The sequence below is a fragment of the Neodiprion virginianus genome, chromosome 1 (assembly GCF_021901495.1).
Source record: "Neodiprion virginianus isolate iyNeoVirg1 chromosome 1, iyNeoVirg1.1, whole genome shotgun sequence".
NCBI lineage: Eukaryota > Metazoa > Arthropoda > Insecta > Hymenoptera > Diprionidae > Neodiprion > Neodiprion virginianus.
This window is the reverse complement of record NC_060877.1, coordinates 26,127,722-26,146,130: the sequence shown is the minus strand read 5'-3', so window position 1 is coordinate 26,146,130 and position 18,409 is coordinate 26,127,722. Positions and strand designations below refer to the sequence as shown.

General features: G+C 41.0%; 2 protein-coding genes across 3 annotated transcripts; one reads left to right on the top strand and one right to left on the bottom strand.

Annotated features, from left to right (window-relative positions):
• Positions 1–1,804: 1,804 nt before the first annotated feature.
• On the top strand, positions 1,805–17,335 carry LOC124310335 (epidermal retinol dehydrogenase 2-like). Its single transcript, XM_046774158.1, has 8 exons — positions 1,805–1,962; positions 3,161–3,711; positions 11,971–12,095; positions 12,408–12,518; positions 14,832–14,993; positions 15,687–15,769; positions 15,899–16,015; positions 16,144–17,335. The coding sequence occupies exons 2-8, from the start codon at positions 3,483–3,485 to the stop codon at positions 16,331–16,333; spliced, it is 1,017 nt and encodes a 338-aa protein (XP_046630114.1). The 5' UTR covers positions 1,805–1,962; positions 3,161–3,482; the 3' UTR covers positions 16,334–17,335.
• Positions 12,568–14,595, bottom strand: LOC124310337 (tubulin polyglutamylase ttll-4-like). Of its 2 annotated transcripts, none has more exons than XM_046774165.1 (2): positions 13,325–14,595; positions 12,568–13,274 (listed from the first exon to the last, which is right to left on the bottom strand). In XM_046774165.1, the coding sequence occupies exons 1-2, from the start codon at positions 13,393–13,395 to the stop codon at positions 12,731–12,733; spliced, it is 615 nt and encodes a 204-aa protein (XP_046630121.1). In that variant the 5' UTR covers positions 13,396–14,595; the 3' UTR covers positions 12,568–12,730. The 2 variants fall into 2 exon arrangements, with proteins under 2 accessions (XP_046630121.1, XP_046630120.1); XM_046774164.1 differs by having other exon boundaries at positions 12,568–13,277; positions 13,328–14,595.
• Positions 17,336–18,409: the final 1,074 nt, after the last annotated feature.

The window sequence follows — 18,409 nt, the reverse complement described above, 5'->3', positions numbered from 1 at the left end:
AATATACCTATAACGGCAATTTCCTAGGTCGTCAATCCTAATTTGCGAAGGAAGAAAAAGTGCCCGGCGAATTATAGCAGCAAGGCGCAATTCAAACGCAAACCGAACCCGACAGCAGCCGACTCGAAACCTCGTAAGAGGATCGACGATAAGAAGCCTTTTTACTGTGCGGACGTCGTTTAAAGTGGAATAATCATTCCAGGAATGGAAGACATGGTGGCGGTTACGATAACGATTGAAAAAGTTTGACGAAAGAAATTTCTACAAGTTTATTGCATACAAAAATCGAATCACTTTCTCGAAAATTATGCTTCCGCGAGTGATGAAAATTGAATCCTCGCCCTTGCTTGTTCGGTAAAAATATAATTTAGCGTCGCATTATCGTCTTATAATTCTGGAATCTTTATGTTTATAATTGACTAAATAATTGCAAGGTTAGAGTTCGGAATTGATTCGGACCAACTGGAATAGCGAAAAAATTTTCACCCAGGCAAGAATAATACCTTATTTCTATCAGGTGTTGTTTCAACACGCTATCGTCGAGTCCTGAGGCGACATTCCAACATGTGATACTTGCCTGTCGAACGTTGGAAAATCTTGTCTCTCTGTGAACCATTACGTTAACAATAGTTAGAAATAATTAAAAATAGATTATTCCTATCGCCTAAAATTAGTTGAATATTTCCCCATTATGCGTAGGAAAAATATAACGAAACGATCAAGTAACTTCCAAGCAAAAGCACGTAATAAATCTCTTACTACTTGGTACTCGATTAACGTCGGACACTTATCTCGTCAACAGTGAATGAAAAATATCCTGTCGCATACTTTGTAGAAATTAGGATATTCGAAACACTTGTTAATCGATCGATATATTTATCGTACAGCCCTAGGCTGCAGTACCAGCACATGAATGTGATTAAAAATCACGTGAAAAGTTTTTAGAACTCGTAGAGCATATCCGGTTTGTTTGAATATGTCGTTAAAATGTTATGTCGGGGCAGTTGAGATGACGGTTAATTCTATGGACCACTATTACTGTCGTAAAAGCTAGTTGCAATTTTCGACAATAAGTTATCGATACATTTGCACGTTGTAATATGCACGAGTGATACAACAACACGACGTAATTCCCACCTACAGAATAACATTAACTTATATAATAAGGATAGAAGAGGACGACGCCTCCTCCAATCGAATAATAACGAGTTTACAGGGGAATTATACTGGACGGTAAATTGAAAAATTGCCTTGAAATTTTTTCAACTCGTAGAGCAGGTGCGAATAAAAATTATTAATCGCACATTGTCTGCGACTATTTATCTCGGCGTCGAAGTTTTATGGCCAGCAATGCCATAAAGCTCGAAGGCGGGCCTGAGACAGCGGAAATTCTCAGCCATGGTTAAACAAGCAATCAACAATGCTCAGGATATTTATTCAGAATATAAACCCGTACCCGAGTCGCTCGATCACCACGAAAGGCGACATTTAATATTCGTTCACCCTTAACCCGGGCGTTAATGAGTTAAAAATGATCTGTCGCCATCCCGGAGACCCGTTGATTAACAACAACGATTCATCGATTCGTAGCGGGGGGTTCGAACAGCGTCTTTATCACCGGTTAGACCGGCAGAACTCGATCCCGCCGGAGAAAAGTTCTCCTTCCCTTTCCCACTTCACCGAGGAAGGCAACCGGGGATTTCCGCTTCGATTTTCCTCGGAAGGGAAAAATCAGGGGAAAAATCAATTGAAATTCCCGCCAACGGAGGAGAGGAAACCCACAAAGCCTCTTCCTGTCGCTCGGCGTACTCTCGTTAGGTACAAGCGGCACCAGCAAGACTAACTCCGGTGGGGCCGGCCGTCGTTCTTTCCGATTCACAAGCGGCTTTCAGTCATCAGTGTGGCCCGAACCGTAGTCGTGACAGGATATCATCGTGCCGCAGTCCTCGTCTTGGTCTACGGGTAGGAATCTCTTTTTCACCTAGTCCCGTCACCGATTCTCATCGCGTCTTTCGATTTTCCCGAAATTCGATCATCTCTCCTTTTCCTTGGATCCCGTATTTCACCTTTCCGTGCACCACTCTGTGCAAACCGAAACGCTTTTTTCGAATCCCGTTACGCGCAACGTGATCGTTCGCGTACGCGTTGCTCCTTACCTACCGGACGATTTGAAACGGTTTAAATATCCGGGCGAAAAAAAAATCTTATATTTCGACGGCGAAGGAAAGTCGAGTCAAATCGACCCACATCGCGCAATCGTGATCTTTCATTTACGAGTCGTTTCAACGAACGCGGGATCGAGATATTAAGGCCCCTCGGGCAATTCTTCGACCGAAATCAGCGTTTACTGTTAGCTAAGTGTAAATAAGAATGTGTCAAAGAAATCTCTGTCGCGTTGCAAAAACTTTAATTTCGAACTCTTGCCGAAGAGACGCCAGAATCCTTACTCTCGAGGCGATACGAAGGATCCACGTTACGCTGTTTACAATTTCGACCGACTCTTGCGCAATCTTAATCCGACTTCCTCTCGAAGCCGCAACAGATTACGTATTGTCGGTTTTCATATTTTCACCCCGGTGAACGTACCCGACATAACACAGCTCGGGCGTCCTTACATTCGTGTCGTAGACGCGTGTCGAATCCTATGGATTTTCCCGTCTGCCGAACAGAGAGGATGAAAATCCTGCTCCCACGTGTGTGTCTCCGTGTAGATGCGCGCGCGCGCGTTTGTGTGTGTTATAACAATAATAAATGCTGAAAAAAACCACCAAAGTTCCGCGAGGCGAATGAAAGTGTCTACAGAGAGATTTGGGTATAATATTAGAAAGTAGCTCCGGACAGTCGGCGTATTCACTTTAATATCTCTGCTATTAGGCTCTCTTTCTCCTCTCCTCTCCTCCCAGAGTCAAGACTGGTCAAATTTGCCTGAGATTGTCGCAAAGCCGATGGGCTCTCTCGGCTATTCGGCTTTCGAATCCTGTTACGTGCACGCGTATCGATGTTGCAGGATTTGAGAAAAGGATTAACATTCGCGTTACGCGTTGAGACGGATTCTTCTCATCATCACACACAGACGTATCCATCCTACGACAGTTACCTTGCGAAATCGCGGCGTTCACCGATCGATGACGAAATTCTCACCCTCTTTTTATTGTTACAGATGCGAACGTCGGGCTCACCCCTCGTTCGAACCGCTGCTCTCTGCAACAATATCTACGACGCGGGCGCAGTTCTTTGCCTTTTACTGAGATCCAACGTCGCCTGTGGATCCTGATAAAGTCAACTTCGATCCGACAGGCGCGTAAAATCAAGGCTGCGAATACACCCCTGGTAGAAAAAAGAAATCTCAGGGCGTTCGGAGTTATGAGAACGAGCTGAAGCGACGCCGGCGATCGGGGCGAAAGAAGTTTCCTCAAATTAAACTTGCGCTACTTGTTGGATTTGTCGTTTTTATATACGGATCGATCTGTGCCGTGATAAAAATGTCCTTCCTCCGATCAACCGGCGATATTATCGGCTTTCTGCTCCTCTCCCTGATAGCCATCGTCGAGGGAATAATCAAACTGTTCACACCGTTGAAATACCGGATGAAAAGTGTTTCCGGTGAAGTAGCCCTCGTCACAGGGGGTGGAAGCGGCTTGGGGAGGCTTCTTTCCCTACGGCTGGCCAAACTTGGAGCCGTCGTCGTTGTCTGGGACATCAACAAGGCCGGTGAGTATTTTCGAATATGCATTTGGATATAGTCAACGTTGTTTCAACGCTCCTCGGCCTAATTACCGTCGTTAGTGGAATTGTTTGCTGCTAAACGAGTCCCAGCATCGCGAAGCCCATCGTCGGTGATTACCTTACACGTTTTTCATGAAATACTTCCTACACCGGCGGACTTGTTTATCTTCTGGGAGTTAGGAAACGATCGTTACCGACTCTCATACTTTCGTGATACGGACGAAAGGTAGACGAATATTTTTGAGTGTCTGACGGAAATTGTGTAAGACAAATTTTAAGATCGAAAACAATGTAACGTACGTGTGTCGGTCTATTCGTGAATCGATGAATTTGAACTTTGAACGCTTGAACCTGCTCTTCACGTTTATCTTTCCAAATGTTACCTTTTCGATCCTCTCACCTTACGCTTGTTGTTCTAAATTTTGTTACGTTTCACCTATAGAACCGGCTCGCTAACTTAAACACAGGTGAACTTTCTCCGTTTCGAACGCTTGTAACGCTCGTGACGTTTCAACACGTGTGAATTTTAATTTTAGAACGTGGCTGTTGCACGTTACGATCGAACGTGTAATTATTCAATTTTTCCCAACACATTTAATCTTAACTCCTCTTCGTCGCTCTTCGATAATGAACCCAACGTATACATATGTTATAATCCTTAAACGCTCTTTGAATATATATATATATATATATATATATGCGTCAATTTTAGGGCGTTAAATATTATGCAATGCTTGCGTTTCTAATGTGGGATGAGAAAATAGGTAAATAAATAAATAATAATAATAATTGAGAACACAAATGGTTACGCAAAGATACAGGCCCTACGGACACGCTTTGAACCATCGAACGTTCACGTTGTCACTTACACGCATACTCGTATGAAGAAAACCATATACGTTCGAAAAATATGTACAGAGAAACGAATTTCTGTTACGCAACTCGCACGCTAGTTTTATAACGTTGGAAGTGATTATCAACGAAATTCGATTAGCTGCAGGTGGCGTGGGTTCTTCTTACGTTGTTCGCGGAGAGAAATAATTTGGGCAAATTTAACTTTTTCCATTTGCATAAAATCCGGTTATCGAGGGTAAAGACGAAAAGTTAGCTGTCCAAGTTACGTGGTAATAAATTTTTATCACAGTATGGGAATAAAAAGTTTCAGGGTATATAAGAAAAGTTTTTAAAGTCGTTTTCATGTAAGCTAACAAAGGAGAAATATCTCTGTAACGAATTGGTGACGTAAATATTTTGTGGCTTAAGAAACACGAGTTACGATCGATTTCCTAAAGCTGTGTTATCAGTTAACGCGGTGCATTAAAAACTAATTAAGACACGAACGAATATTCCACGGGTAGGTATTTCATTCGGTCACAAGTTCCTTTATAGCTTCACCATCTTCGAAAATAATTCAATTCCTTTGATGACTCTGCTAACGAATTAAGCTGCTTCGTTGCCCGTGTGATAAATGACCTGGACTTAATAGCTTTGCGAAGTAAGGTTGCCTCGTAAAGACTCGTCGCGTTTCAATATTTGCTCGCAAAGCAAACTTTTCGACGTGACATTTTTCCCCTTCACTTTCTCTGCAACACGGCCAAGTGCACATCTAAACGATCTTGCCTACCGATGTAACGCTGCACGTTACGATGCAAAGCTGTTCTGTGGAAAAAACAAAGAATGAAAAGACAACAGCTGAGGATAAGGCAGAAGAAGAAAAAAAAAAAGATAGAAAGATAAAATGATGAAAAAGAAAAAGAAACCAACTAGCCAAGCCTCGTGTTCACAAGCGTAGACACATATCACTTTCACGAGGTTTGCAAAGGGGGATCCTAAGTGGTTTGAAACTGCACTGTTGGCGCTGGGTTGCGTTTCACAGGTCATGGACACCGTCTTATGCAACGAATGAAAAGCCGCTTTGATTACACCCTTCCTCGATCGACGTGTGATGAATTACGTGAACAATTTTCAAGCTGTCACTGATTTATTTGCGTACTCGAGCGTATTTTTTTAAGAGCTAAATTGTCACTTCGCGACAAACACTCTTCAAAGGAGTAAGTTATCGTGAAAGTTTGAATATCTGTTGTGGTTCACGATTCAGAAGGATCACGATTTTTACGAAGCCCAAGTTTTTCGTACTTGACTTTAGTCGGAACTGTTGAGATCGCCCTTACGTACAACGATCTGCAACTTTTATCGTTCCTTTTCCAAACTGTGCTCGAATCAAATCACGAATAGCGTTTCGGCTTCTTGCTGAGAAAGAGAGCGTAAAAGAATGCTTCACAGAATAAATCGACGTCCAAGAATAACGGCCGTTCGTTGAGGAAATTAGTTTTTTTTTTCCTTATGATTTGTAATCCAATGATGTAAGTACTAAGCGTAGGCTTTTATTTGCGCAACGATGGAATTTCAGAATTATTTATAGCGCAGTCCTCGCAGTATTTCTAAAAAATCTTACGGTATTAGCAGCCAGATCATCCTGACACTAATATAATATTTCAAAAGACAAAATATCGAATGTCTAGTCGCAATTTTCTCCTTGAGGGACTGAAATCAAAATATCGTTATAATGATATTTAAATGTTACTCAGTTTCTTAGTAGCATACGTTAGTAGCGATCGAATTTAATTGCGGTCAGCCAACCGGCACGTGATCATCGTCAAGAATATAACGAATTACTGGTACGCTGATATCAAGAAAAAAAAAATGTATATCTGTTAGATAGTCGAAATTCGGGCCAAGAATGATATTGATTAATTCTGCTTAAGGCTTGATAGTGGTTTGTTTTTTTTTCACAGTATCGCAAAGACACGACACAGATTCAGCATATCAATGCCCATTTGCTGATCGCACATTTTCTTCTCGCAACGTCGTTATCTTGCGCTCTTGGAGGTCGTTAAAGACGTTGGAAATAATTGCACCGGTTATCAACTCGTTTACGTCAACATAATTCGATGTTGCCCGCTGATGGTTAGAATCGCAAAAACGTGAATGAATGAATCAACTACAGGTTTATGGAAATGCCCGCGAGATCAATAGCGCAGAACATCGTTTTGTGGCGTTAGTTAATCTCGGTTTCCTCTAATCGCAATCTAAGCATTTCTTCACACAGCCACTGACACAATTGCGTCAGAGGTTGACGTTCCGATCCCTGGCAACACGGTTGTGAGGTCGGTGCAACATTAAGAATCCATCCATACCGATGAAAATACGAAATCTTAGTTCACACGATTCGTTCGTTGACTTAAAACTCATACCGATGGCCGAAAAGAAATGCTAATATTTCTGCGGTGGATAAACTTCACCACACTTACAGCCTTCCATTATATCCGCAAACAAAGATCAAAACTCTTTGCTTCGGGTCACGCTGGGCGCCAAGGATATCTCATGAATTATGTCGTCCTTAAAAGCTTTAACGAAAGTGAAACTCAGGTCATATTGTGACGCGCAATTTACTGCCCCGTTTTTCCTCAATGACCAAATTCATGGCCAATCAAGCCGTTTCGTTATGACCACAACACTTGTCCAACTTGCTTAACAATTGTGAGAACGATGTGGCAATTTACTTCAGGGTCTAATTCTCCTCGCATACAGAATTGCGACTTTATTGCTATGACGTGAGAAGACAGAGTCATTTCATTGTCGCGATTGATGGTGGGTATAATTTACGTACGCACGTACGTCAAAATACATGCCAGCTTGTAGATTAGGTACGCGTATATTGTTTGAAAGTCATCGATGCATCTTGTGCACAATGGTGGAAGAAGAACGTGATTCGGCAATACGTTTTTATCGCGGATAAATATTTATCCAAACGATTACGGATAAGTTTGACCTTTATGTTTGCCCCCAGTCAACGATAGTCGATTCACTCGGTACGTTTATAACCGACTGAAAAACAGATAGACAAACGAGCCACGTACCACTATTCATTTTGTTTTTCACATTTAAATCTATTTATCTCTCTCATTTATTTTGTTCACTGGGCGATACGATAAGTTACACAGATACATGGTAGATTCGTACTCGCATCGATGAAAAAACATATTTCTTCTATCATGCAGCGTAACGAATGATCAGTCACGATTGTACGGCTGCTGTCTTTTTCAGCCTACGTCCAATACGTGAAATATTTTATTCCATCATTACCTCAGGTGGCTTTATCGCGCCAGAAGAGTTGTGACAAAAGAATAATTTTATTACAGTTCTACGTGAAACTTGTCTCGAGTGTGAACTTAGCCCTCGAAATTTACATGAACGTATTAACGTGCTTTGGTAAAATTATAATTCCACTACGAAGTTTATCTAGAAAGAAGTTTCGCAAATTTATCTGAAACTGGTCAGCCAGCCTGTTGATCGTTTTTACTAACTGTTGTTGTACTTTCAAGTTCTGTGGAATGTTCTTTTTACTTTCGTTTATTTTTCAACATTTTTCACGTCTCATTTCAATTTTGAAAACAAAACTGTTTGTGGATAACGATAAGAGGTACCAACATTTTAGTTTCACGCATGCATTCGTCGCGACGATCCGAGGAAGGCTTATGTATGTGTGACGGCTGAAAATCAGCGTAGGTAAGGCCACACTTCGGCCCAACTTGAAAAAAAAAACGTGTTACGGAAATAAATTTTAATTGGCACCGAGACGAAACTGTAGCCCTATGAAAACAAGGTATGTTCGTTATTCGGCTAAGTTCTTCCTTGCTCGATGACTTCAGACCGAAGCGCAAGGAACCAAGCTGTATCAAATTATACGGTACACGAATTGCCAGAAACCTCGTCGTTATTTACATCGAGCATTTAAGAGACGGTATTATTATTGATAGTTGATCGTTTTTAAAAATATCTTATACATAACAATTTTTTCCCCTATGTCATTAAAATATTATTCGATGTGATTTCAAATTTCTTGTTGCAACCAACTGACGCACAAGCAATGTATAATGCGGATCAATTTCTGTTTCGCCGAATCGATTTTCGATTAAATCGATTATTTTTCCCGATTGAGCGAGTGTAATCGATTATTATTCAAACTCGATTATTTTTCCTCACAATCCGTTTTTGTACTTTACTCCCGTACACGACGAGATACGATATCAATTTATATGATTGAAGTATCAATTATTATCATTGTCTTACTTACTAAGTATCGGCTTGATGCAACAAGTGAAATATAAATTAATATTTTCAACTGAAATTGAAAAATATTTCAAATGAAACTAAATCATCATTTCTGCACCTTCCAGCTCGAAGCGATGCCAACTTACTTGCCTGCAAGTTGTACCTCAGCAATGTCAAACGATCGGCGTGTTAAACTCTGTTCTAGAATTCTCAAGGTACGATCCATGTATGCGACGGTGTATTTACTTACTTGAAAAACAGGTTATCAAGCCTAGAGATTAAACTTTACCAGACTAGAATCTGGGCGACTAGAGCTCGCGTTGATGCCTTTTTCAGACAAGCTTGCTCAGCCTTTGCAACTTTGCCACTCGTACGCGCAACCGAGAAACTATAGTCACACTGTGCAGGTGTTTGATTGCTAGCTAAGCCTCGGCAGGTAATTCTCGTTGGAAATATTATGTCCTTATTACCCGTCGTGGGGAAAATAATATTTAAGATCCGTAGTTCTTAAACTCTGCACTCCTGTATAAACGTCCAGTTAGAGTAATCGCAATTACGCCGACGCAAATTCAAATCAACTTTTTATTGAGATGCTTGAGGTATCTCAACGCCTATTGAAACCTATCGATATTAATCTCCGATCTTTTGGCAACAGTTTTTAACCTACGACAACCAACGCCAATGGTACACGGCAGGTGAAAGGGAATCTAGATGATGAAACATTTGATTTTCAACTCCCATTGATCGCACGTGTCGTGAATTTGATTAACAACGTCCGCAAAAACTAATCGCCACTTCGGTCAGAATAGCTAATTTATAGGACATAATTAGCGAATCCTGTGTACACCATGAATTCACAGACCTGTTTCACCTTCTCAAACAGACGAAAAACATTGTGCTCACGGTATTTGATTAACATGAATTTTGACCCATAGACTTTTTAACGTGTGTAAATATTGTTGTAAGTTGAATAAATATATATTATATTATTATACTATGCGTCATAGGTACTTTTTAGAAAGAAACTCAACCAATACCTTTATCGGCATAAGCACTCTGCAGACAGTAACTCAATGCCGAATATTAACGCAGTATATCCTCATATCCCAAAAAGTATGCAACGGTATTATTCACCAATAACGGCTACGACGTATTTTGGTGCTTAGATACACGATTCCCATTACAATTTTACATCCAACATCAACCAGCCGTTGTACCGTTTCACTTAGGCATATGCATGAGTATAACATGAAAAGCCAGATACATCGTATTATCACGTGTATATCAAGTCATTAACGATTCATTAATATTTATAATGCATGCATCGGAAAAATACCACGCGACAAATGTGTTTTTTTAAATTTCGGTGCAGACCTCCACGGATTGTAATTCGGTATCAATCCAATGCGAAATTTTCGAATTGACAACAAGATTTCTACTCTTTCAAATATAACTAACGATAAGTTTTACATACAGGCGGATAAGACTGAGTGAAATCCGACTTTGAAGATCTTTCTCTCTCTTCGAAGATTGAGACTACTTGTTTAAATAGCGGAACAAGCAAGTATAGGTATTACTAGACCGGTTTATTTCAGAACATTCACCGGCTACACTGACCTCAAGTCGTCGAGTGACGAGTAAGAAGATTTTCTTAACTTATCGCTGCAATTTGATAAATCATGAATTCTACGGACAGCTGGATTATCAAACAAATACGATAGATCGGGAAAAAATTGTTCTTCTCTTCGTGCCTTCGAGCTGGAATTTTGTCGCTGACTTATTAAATAGATGGAAGCCAAACCTCGGCTATCTCTGAGAGGCTTTTTCAAAGCGACAGGAATAACAGACGCCAGGAATAACGTAAGACCGTGAATATCTGATTACAAGCTTGCCTATGAGGCAAACCGGCAAGGTAACAATTCATACGATCGTTTCCTTCACCCACACGTGCAGAGTAAAAGACAGGGAAAAATACAATAACAATGTTACCTTCGCCGTGTCAGAAGTTGTTCAGACTTATAAACAATCGCCGCGTGAAAAATACCTGCGTAATCATAAAATCTTAATTTAAGAAACAAGTGAAATTAATTGCGAAATGAAATTGTGGATTCACGTCACGCGTTGTACTTGGTTACCCGTGTTTTTTTTTTTTATAAAACAGTAAATATAAATTCCACTTTTGTTTACTGCTTATGTACTCTCTGCTTTTATATATCCTTGACTATTAATTTAAAGGAAAGGAATCGGCAGAAAACACTATAAATGATTGCGAACTTACGCATAATGCGGTAGTCTTTCGGTCGGTGGAAAAAAGGACATGAATGTATGTAACAAAAAATTACGCTGAACAATTTCAACTTGTTACATAGTTGTGTTAAACTCCGTAGACCTTTAGAGCTTGATCGTTGGATGTACAGACGACTTGTTCGTTCAAGAGTGCGGTTCATGGACGTAGATCAGTATTTACGAACACCTACGTGGGATAAAATGAACAACCCTGAAGATGGGTGAACTGTACCTCCTAGCTAGAAACCTAAGTCGAGAAATAATGAAAGAAAATTTGAATACTCGATGGTTGTGGAATTCCAGAGAGCCTGCTGCAAGCATACCTGCGCGAGTATAGATTTAGGCCTCAGGATTACAATATATTGTGTAATCGTACGGAATTGCCATTTGCGTTGAAAGGATAAACGTGAATTTAAACTAAAAAGAAAGGATAAACTGCGCTTAGGCGAGATCTTCGCGTGACGAGGACTTTCAAATTTTTCTCGCAAGAGAAAAAGATCTGGTTCGTATTTCGCGATCTATCAAGTTCTTTTCTGCTAATCGTTCACAAAACTGCCTGTGCCAAGTCTGCCGCGATACTCGGCACTGGAACTCGAATCCATTGAACCGGTGAAAGGAACGTGTGCAATTGGCTAGAAAGTTTATTATGCACTAATTATTACTGCTCGGAAATATTCAATTTTTAACAGTCACGGAAGGTGGACGAGACTTGATGAATAATTGATGATCAGATGTGTTTAATATTTCACCAGAGAGAAGTCCGGGGATTTTAATAATGTTCTTATGACAAAAGCTTGGTTCGAAAACTCGAGTAAGTTTTTTCTCATTTATTGTCCATTGCAGGAATCGAGGAGACTGTAAAACTGGTGCAAGCAGCCGGGGGTTTATGCTTCGGATATGTTTGCGATCTGTGCGACCGTGAAGATGTTTATGAGAAGGCTGCCGTCCTTCGAAAAGAAGTAGGAAAGGTAATTGTTCAGTTTTCTTTAATTCATATGCGATAGTAAAAACTGCGGATCCGACGTTTGAATATACACGTATAATCAGTACATATCTTCTCGTCAAACGGAACTACATTTCTTATGGAAAGTTGAAGGAATGTTGGGTAAAAATGTGTGCAAAGGTCGTCGCGACCGCAGCTCGATAGACGATGATTACGCATAACCATGCGAATGGTTAGATGGGAACAGATAAAATATTCGACACTTCTGACATACTTTAACGAATGTTGAAAAGTGAATTCCATTTCGTGTATAAAGTACAGCGTTTGCTTTTTCCAGGTCACAATTCTCGTGAACAACGCTGGCATCGTGTCAGGAAAGAAGTTTTTGGACACCCCTGACCACCTGATAATTCGCACGATGGACGTTAACATTATGAGCCATTTCTGGGTAAGTGTGATTATTGCGTTGACGAGTTTGAAATATAAAGAATCGTACGTGAGAGGTTTGAAAATCACTAGATTTACTATACGTAACAGGTTACACAGCATAATAATTGCTATTAAATGAATACACACACTGTGCGACTGAAAGTTTGCGAAAGGTCGTTAATTCGTGCGCCAAGTCCCGAAGCTGGATTTCTCGATTGCGATACTTGTCGACTACCCTGCGAGTATCAAGTGATACCTTTCTCTGCACAAACTCTGAAGCCTCAAAATCTCATTTTTCCTACCGCTGCCGTGCCTGGTTTCCCAGACGTCAAATAGCATGTTGTAGTACCTCAGGGGGTTGGAATATTGAAAATAGAGGTGGCTGGTCGCGGTTGGAAAGAGTTTTTCGAAGTCGCCGATCTGCGCGAGCTCATCTTCGTAGGTGATTAGGCGCCTCGCGTCGTCAGGAGTGAGAGTTTCAAGGATCGCGGTCAGATAGTCCGCCGTATTTTTGCAGCGGTCGAAGAATGCTTGCTTCCGCCTTTCTTCCTCGCTGATATTCACTTCAAAGATTCGTGAATCGTGACAGACTTGGCCGAGTCGATAACTCCTCGATAAGTTCCGAATATCGGTGACTGACAAGGTGTTCGGTAGCTGATAACCAGCCATGTTCAGGGCATCCCTCAACAAGGATCCTTTGACGTTAGACTCGACAGACGTGTCATTGCTCATGGAAGGACCGCGGTTTACCTCCAATAGCCAGGGCTTATAATCCCGATCAAGGATGACGTCGAACCCCAGAATCTCGAAGCAGTTCTTGTACCGCGACGGATTTCTCGACGGATGGTTCCCCGGAGATAACGGTCTTCACTACCATGTCTTTCATCTCGCTCCATATCCCATTGACGTCGACCGAATCATCGCTCTTCTCCAAGTACTTCCAGAGAGTCTTCAGAGACCATAGATGTCCGGATTGCGAATCTACCGACAAAGGTACTCTGTATGCAGCGTTTGTCCTGTTTACGTTCGTGTTCGTGAGGTGCATGCATCTCTCGGTGAGGTAATTATCCACCGTCGACGTACCTCACCGTGGCAAAACGGACCAAGCCGTCACGGTACAGATATTATCCTGAGCGGATTGAAGCTGGTAATCAAGACGTACAACCTTATGTCGAACTTTTGGCCACGAATTAATCTCGGCTTCGATAGATATCGCTGCACAGCCATCGAGCGATACTTCGGTATCTCCCACCACTCGTTCACCACGCGTATTCCGTCCCCTCGATCGGCTTTCGGTAGCTTTACGATCCATTTTTTTCCACGCTTTTCCTCCCAGACCTGACGAAGTCGCCGACTCTCTTCGGGGAGAATATAAGTCTTGGGAATAAACCCGGATGCCTTGTTTCCGAACTTACCCGCCATAACGTTAACGTGCCTCCACAGTTTGTCTTTACACGATAGTTGCAACGTCCCTGGAATCCTGTTCACCTTCTGAAATCTCTTGAGATCGTTGCTCCGACTCGACGCCTTGTTGTAACGCTTATCCCATGTTCCACAACAGTCCGACAATTTCTTTGTCAACGAACACCCCGATCGGAGAAAAGTTTACCGCACTATATTGCAGGACTCTTGATTCGCCAGGCTGAACTTCAAGTGCTTTGTGACATTCCCCGGCATCTCACTTCTTTTTTTCGCATCAAAGGTGCAAAATCTAACATACGGCGCGACCTACGGAAAGAGACTGCACCTCAAGGGCGAGCTTTTAGAGTTTTACCAATTCCGATTCAAGATCACACTTTGCTCTATGATTTCGACGTACAAATACCTGTCGTCCCCGTGTTCTTTACACCTGGCGTGGTCAAGGATATACTGCGGCATTATCCAACATCTGCTGGTGCATGTTACTACGTCTGTCATCATCGATCAGGTTATAATTACTGCAGGAAACTGGTTGGCTCGAATTTTTTTGTTTACGATTAGGTTTTTATCATTTACAAGGATTTCTTACGTGTTATTTATGTGTTATACATGTGATACTTTATACTTGTAGATTTCACTCCATGCGTGCAAAACTCTTAAGATTCTCTTTCAGATGTGAACAAGGTGAAATTGTGCATAATTAAATCCTTGCTACTTAATATGTATAGATTTACTTATTCCATCTCGTTTAACCTGATCTCCTTGAATCTAGCTTAAAATCGATCTGATGATCGACAAAGTTTACGCATAAGTCCACGAGAATCGTCAATACATTGGGAACTATGACGACGAATGTGGGAACCCATATTGACTTTGACCGACCTGCAATTAAAAATGATCCTAACTATTTCAGACTGTGAAAGCATTCCTCCCGGAAATGATGGCAAGCGACAAAGGCCACATCGTTAGCATCGCTAGTTTGGCTGGTTACGTGGGCATTCCAAAACTGGTCGACTACTGTGCTTCCAAATTCGCAGCCGTTGGATTCGACGAGGCTCTCAGGATGGAGTTGGAGGTAAGAATTAGATGTTAACTGACACATGCCACTCGTGCTTGTGATGCAGCCGGATATTGCGAAAGTAACATTCGCTTCGAACTCCCACACCTCAATCCGCCTTTCGTGATATGATTCGAAACTGCTGTAGTAACGAAAAATTGGCACACCTGGCTAAAAGTGACCGAGTATTCGGACGAAAATAATTTCGTAGATCTTTGTTTATCACGAGAAACGAGGAATACTTCGCTTCTGTGAAATCCATGATAGATGTCAAGGATAAAAATGGATGGTACTATGCGTCGAAGGTAGGAGAACTCGTAATGCAAGGCAGGCAGAATTCCAAAAGCGGTGTTCATCCGCATATATTGTTAATTTCGTTGCAGAAGCATATCACGGACTATAGAGTAGAATTTATCCTCGCTAATAATTGTCTAGTGGAGTAAGTCTCTAAAAATATTCGACTTTCATCCGTAAACAATTACCTGCAACTTTTGTCGACTGTATCGAATCGTGACGCTGTTGTATTTACATGCACTACACACACTGTCGTGCACGCGTTATATAATTGTATACTTGTCCAATATTTGCAGCGTCATTGAGAACTCGAAACATCACAATTCTCCCGGTTGAATCAAGAACCATATCAGATTCCTGCTTCGTCTCTGTCCTTGAGTCGTCACATTTTCCACAATTTTTTTCATCCTATTTCAGGCCGAAGGTTACAACATTCAGACCACGGTCATATGTCCCTACTTTATTCGCAGCACGGGCATGTTCGAGGATGTACAATCCAGGTAAGAAGCTCATCTAAAATGATTCTGTTAAAACAATTGACATATTTATTTGTATCTCATATAGCCTATCCCTGTTATTCTATTTATTCGGTTTTCTACCCAAGTTCTAACAGAAACACTTGTTTCCAGGTTTGTCCCGACTTTGAATTCCAACGAGGTTGCTGATAGAGTTATCACGGCGATGCGATGTAACGAGAAGTACGCGATTGTACCTGGCTATCTCCAAGTCATGCTCGCTTTCAAATGGTGAGAAGAAGCTCGGTGCAGATCGAGGGGTGTTACGGAGGGGTGAAAGAATTCTTGAAAAACTAGAGGGAGAGGTGTTATTGTTGCGATATCATTACCAATTTTGCCAATTTTACCAATTTCTGCAGGATGTTCCCGTGGACTTGTGCCGCGATGTTCTTGCGAGGTCTGGTCCGGGACGCGTCCCCGGGTCACGAGGTTCCCGCACCTTCCAAAAAGGAACCCGCGGTCACGAGCATCTCTTCCAAGGACCAAAACGGCGCGACGCTTCATCATCAAATTGCAAGGCGCGTCTCGAGCTCAGAGAGGAAACCGTAAAGGTGCTCACTCGTTTGACATCCTCGCCGCTTTTGCGGCTTCTCGTATCTACGTACACACGGTCATTTACTCGTTGTTGAAAACCGAGTGCGACTGACGCAGCCATTTCAGCATGAGTATCCCGCTCAGCGACGAATAAATGATGATATATATACATAGATATTAAACGAATAGTCTCGCATATTAAACTTATCACTCCATCAACGGACGAGTTATTAAAATATTATGCAAAATGTGGACAAGATGATGATAGCGACGTTGGAACTGTTATTACTAACGTAAGAGATCAAGAAACTCGCTGCACCGGGGAAAATTATATAGTATGCGGGGAAAAATTGACATTCGAAATAATCAGGAAATTATCCTGCATTCCGAAAAATTCGCCTTTCTTTCGGTAACCTGATTCTGCGGGGATACATGAGGAGAACCATCGTAAGACACAACTTTGATGAACGAAAATGGAAACGAATGCATGAATCTTGACGCGTTAAAGTCACTTTGAAATATTGATATTCGTTGCAGTCCACTCCAACGAGCGAATATAAATTTTTATCACATGTGTGCATGTCGTTTAATCTGTGAACGGACATTTTCAGACAAATGTTTTTCGTCGTCGCAGACGTGCATGTGTGTTACGCGCTCACGAATTTATGATCGTGTTCGATTTCCATGTGTAAGAAAAACAGTTAACTAAAGAAGGCGTCGCTTAATCGTTTTTTGATCTAATAAACCTGACGCGAATTTTGTATATTTTACGATAGATTGACGTGTTTCATTTCCAAGAGAGTCACACTCATACGATAAGTAAATGATAGTTACCTTTTCCCGTACAGTGTGAGACTACGTTCGCTGGTAGATATATGTACCTTGGATTTCGTATCGGATGAATATTAATAAGAGTATAAGGTTGTGCTAAATAATTTTGTAAAATATGTAACTGTTATTTATAGATATAACCACGGTGTAATATAAACTCTATGAAATATATAAGTATACTAACGATTTGCAACTGATTATCAATAATTGTTACATGCACGAGCAAAAAACGTACTTTCTGTATTCGAGGATCCCACGCGTACTTGTACAACAACGCGTTCCACAATTCCACCCTTTGTCGTATAGTTAACGTTTGAGTGCGCGTAGCGTATACTAATTGTAGCGGGGTAAAAATGTGGTAGCTCTGACACATGAACTAAGTATAAATTAGGAGTAAGTGTATTATATACGATATAATGATTACGCAATTCATTAGGTAATTTGACGATGAATGATGCACGGTTGCACACGATTGACCCGCAACTCCACGCACGATACGTGATCGAAAGTTGTCGTTGAATACAAACGAAACTGCGACTACGTGTCCGGTCAATTTTTAAGTGATTATGATGTTGGTGAAGATATGTTAAGACTTGGATGAAGAGTGTTGATCGAGATGAAGGAATGCAAGACCAACTTCTGAGTAAATTTCTCATTTAATTGGATTTTTGCGTGAAAATAATATATGTCCATGTCGGGCAGATAAGGCAAAAATAATTAAGGTTTCCACATGCCAAGGTTTATTCCCGGGTATATCTATATATTACGAAATCAGTGAAATCCAATTGCTTGTCACATCCGCAGTTATTTTTTTGGATGAATAAGAAAAAATAAGAACCAATTATTTTCAGTTTCTCCGTCTTATAAATATATAAACAAGTTTTTTTCATTTTACAAGTGCAAAGGCCCGATCATCGTAATGGAAAAAACCGAAATCACATCCCGTCTCCGAACCGAACTCGTTATTACCATGCTCAAGTACATAATAGTGCACCATTGTCGTTGAAATTTATTTCGAAAACTAATTTTACTTTACTCGAAGATTAGATAGGTTAGGCCTAGTGCCATTACTTGCCTTTCAAATCGCTGCGCGATAAAATTTAATAATATATAAGTGATGTTTGTAAATGATAATATAATCGATTAAACACGTTTGATGTATTATTATTAGAATTTTCGTGTTTTTTTTTTTTTTTTAGTAATAAAGTACAATTTTACACGACACTGCGGTTTTTACCCGAGAATGATCTACATTTCGAT

Coding starts and splice junctions, on each gene's coding strand:
- LOC124310337 (XM_046774165.1), bottom strand. CDS start 13,395: ATGGAGCGAGATGAAAGACATGGTAGTGAAGACCGTTATCTCCGGGGA. Junction 13,275..13,324: donor ATCCGTCGAGAAATCCGTCG/CGGTACAAGAAC, acceptor CATCCTTGATCG/GGATTATAAGCCCTGGCTAT.
- LOC124310335 (XM_046774158.1), top strand. CDS start 3,483: ATGTCCTTCCTCCGATCAACCGGCGATATTATCGGCTTTCTGCTCCTC. Junction 12,096..12,407: donor TTCGAAAAGAAGTAGGAAAG/GTAATTGTTCAG, acceptor TGCTTTTTCCAG/GTCACAATTCTCGTGAACAA. Junction 16,016..16,143: donor GTCATGCTCGCTTTCAAATG/GTGAGAAGAAGC, acceptor CAATTTCTGCAG/GATGTTCCCGTGGACTTGTG.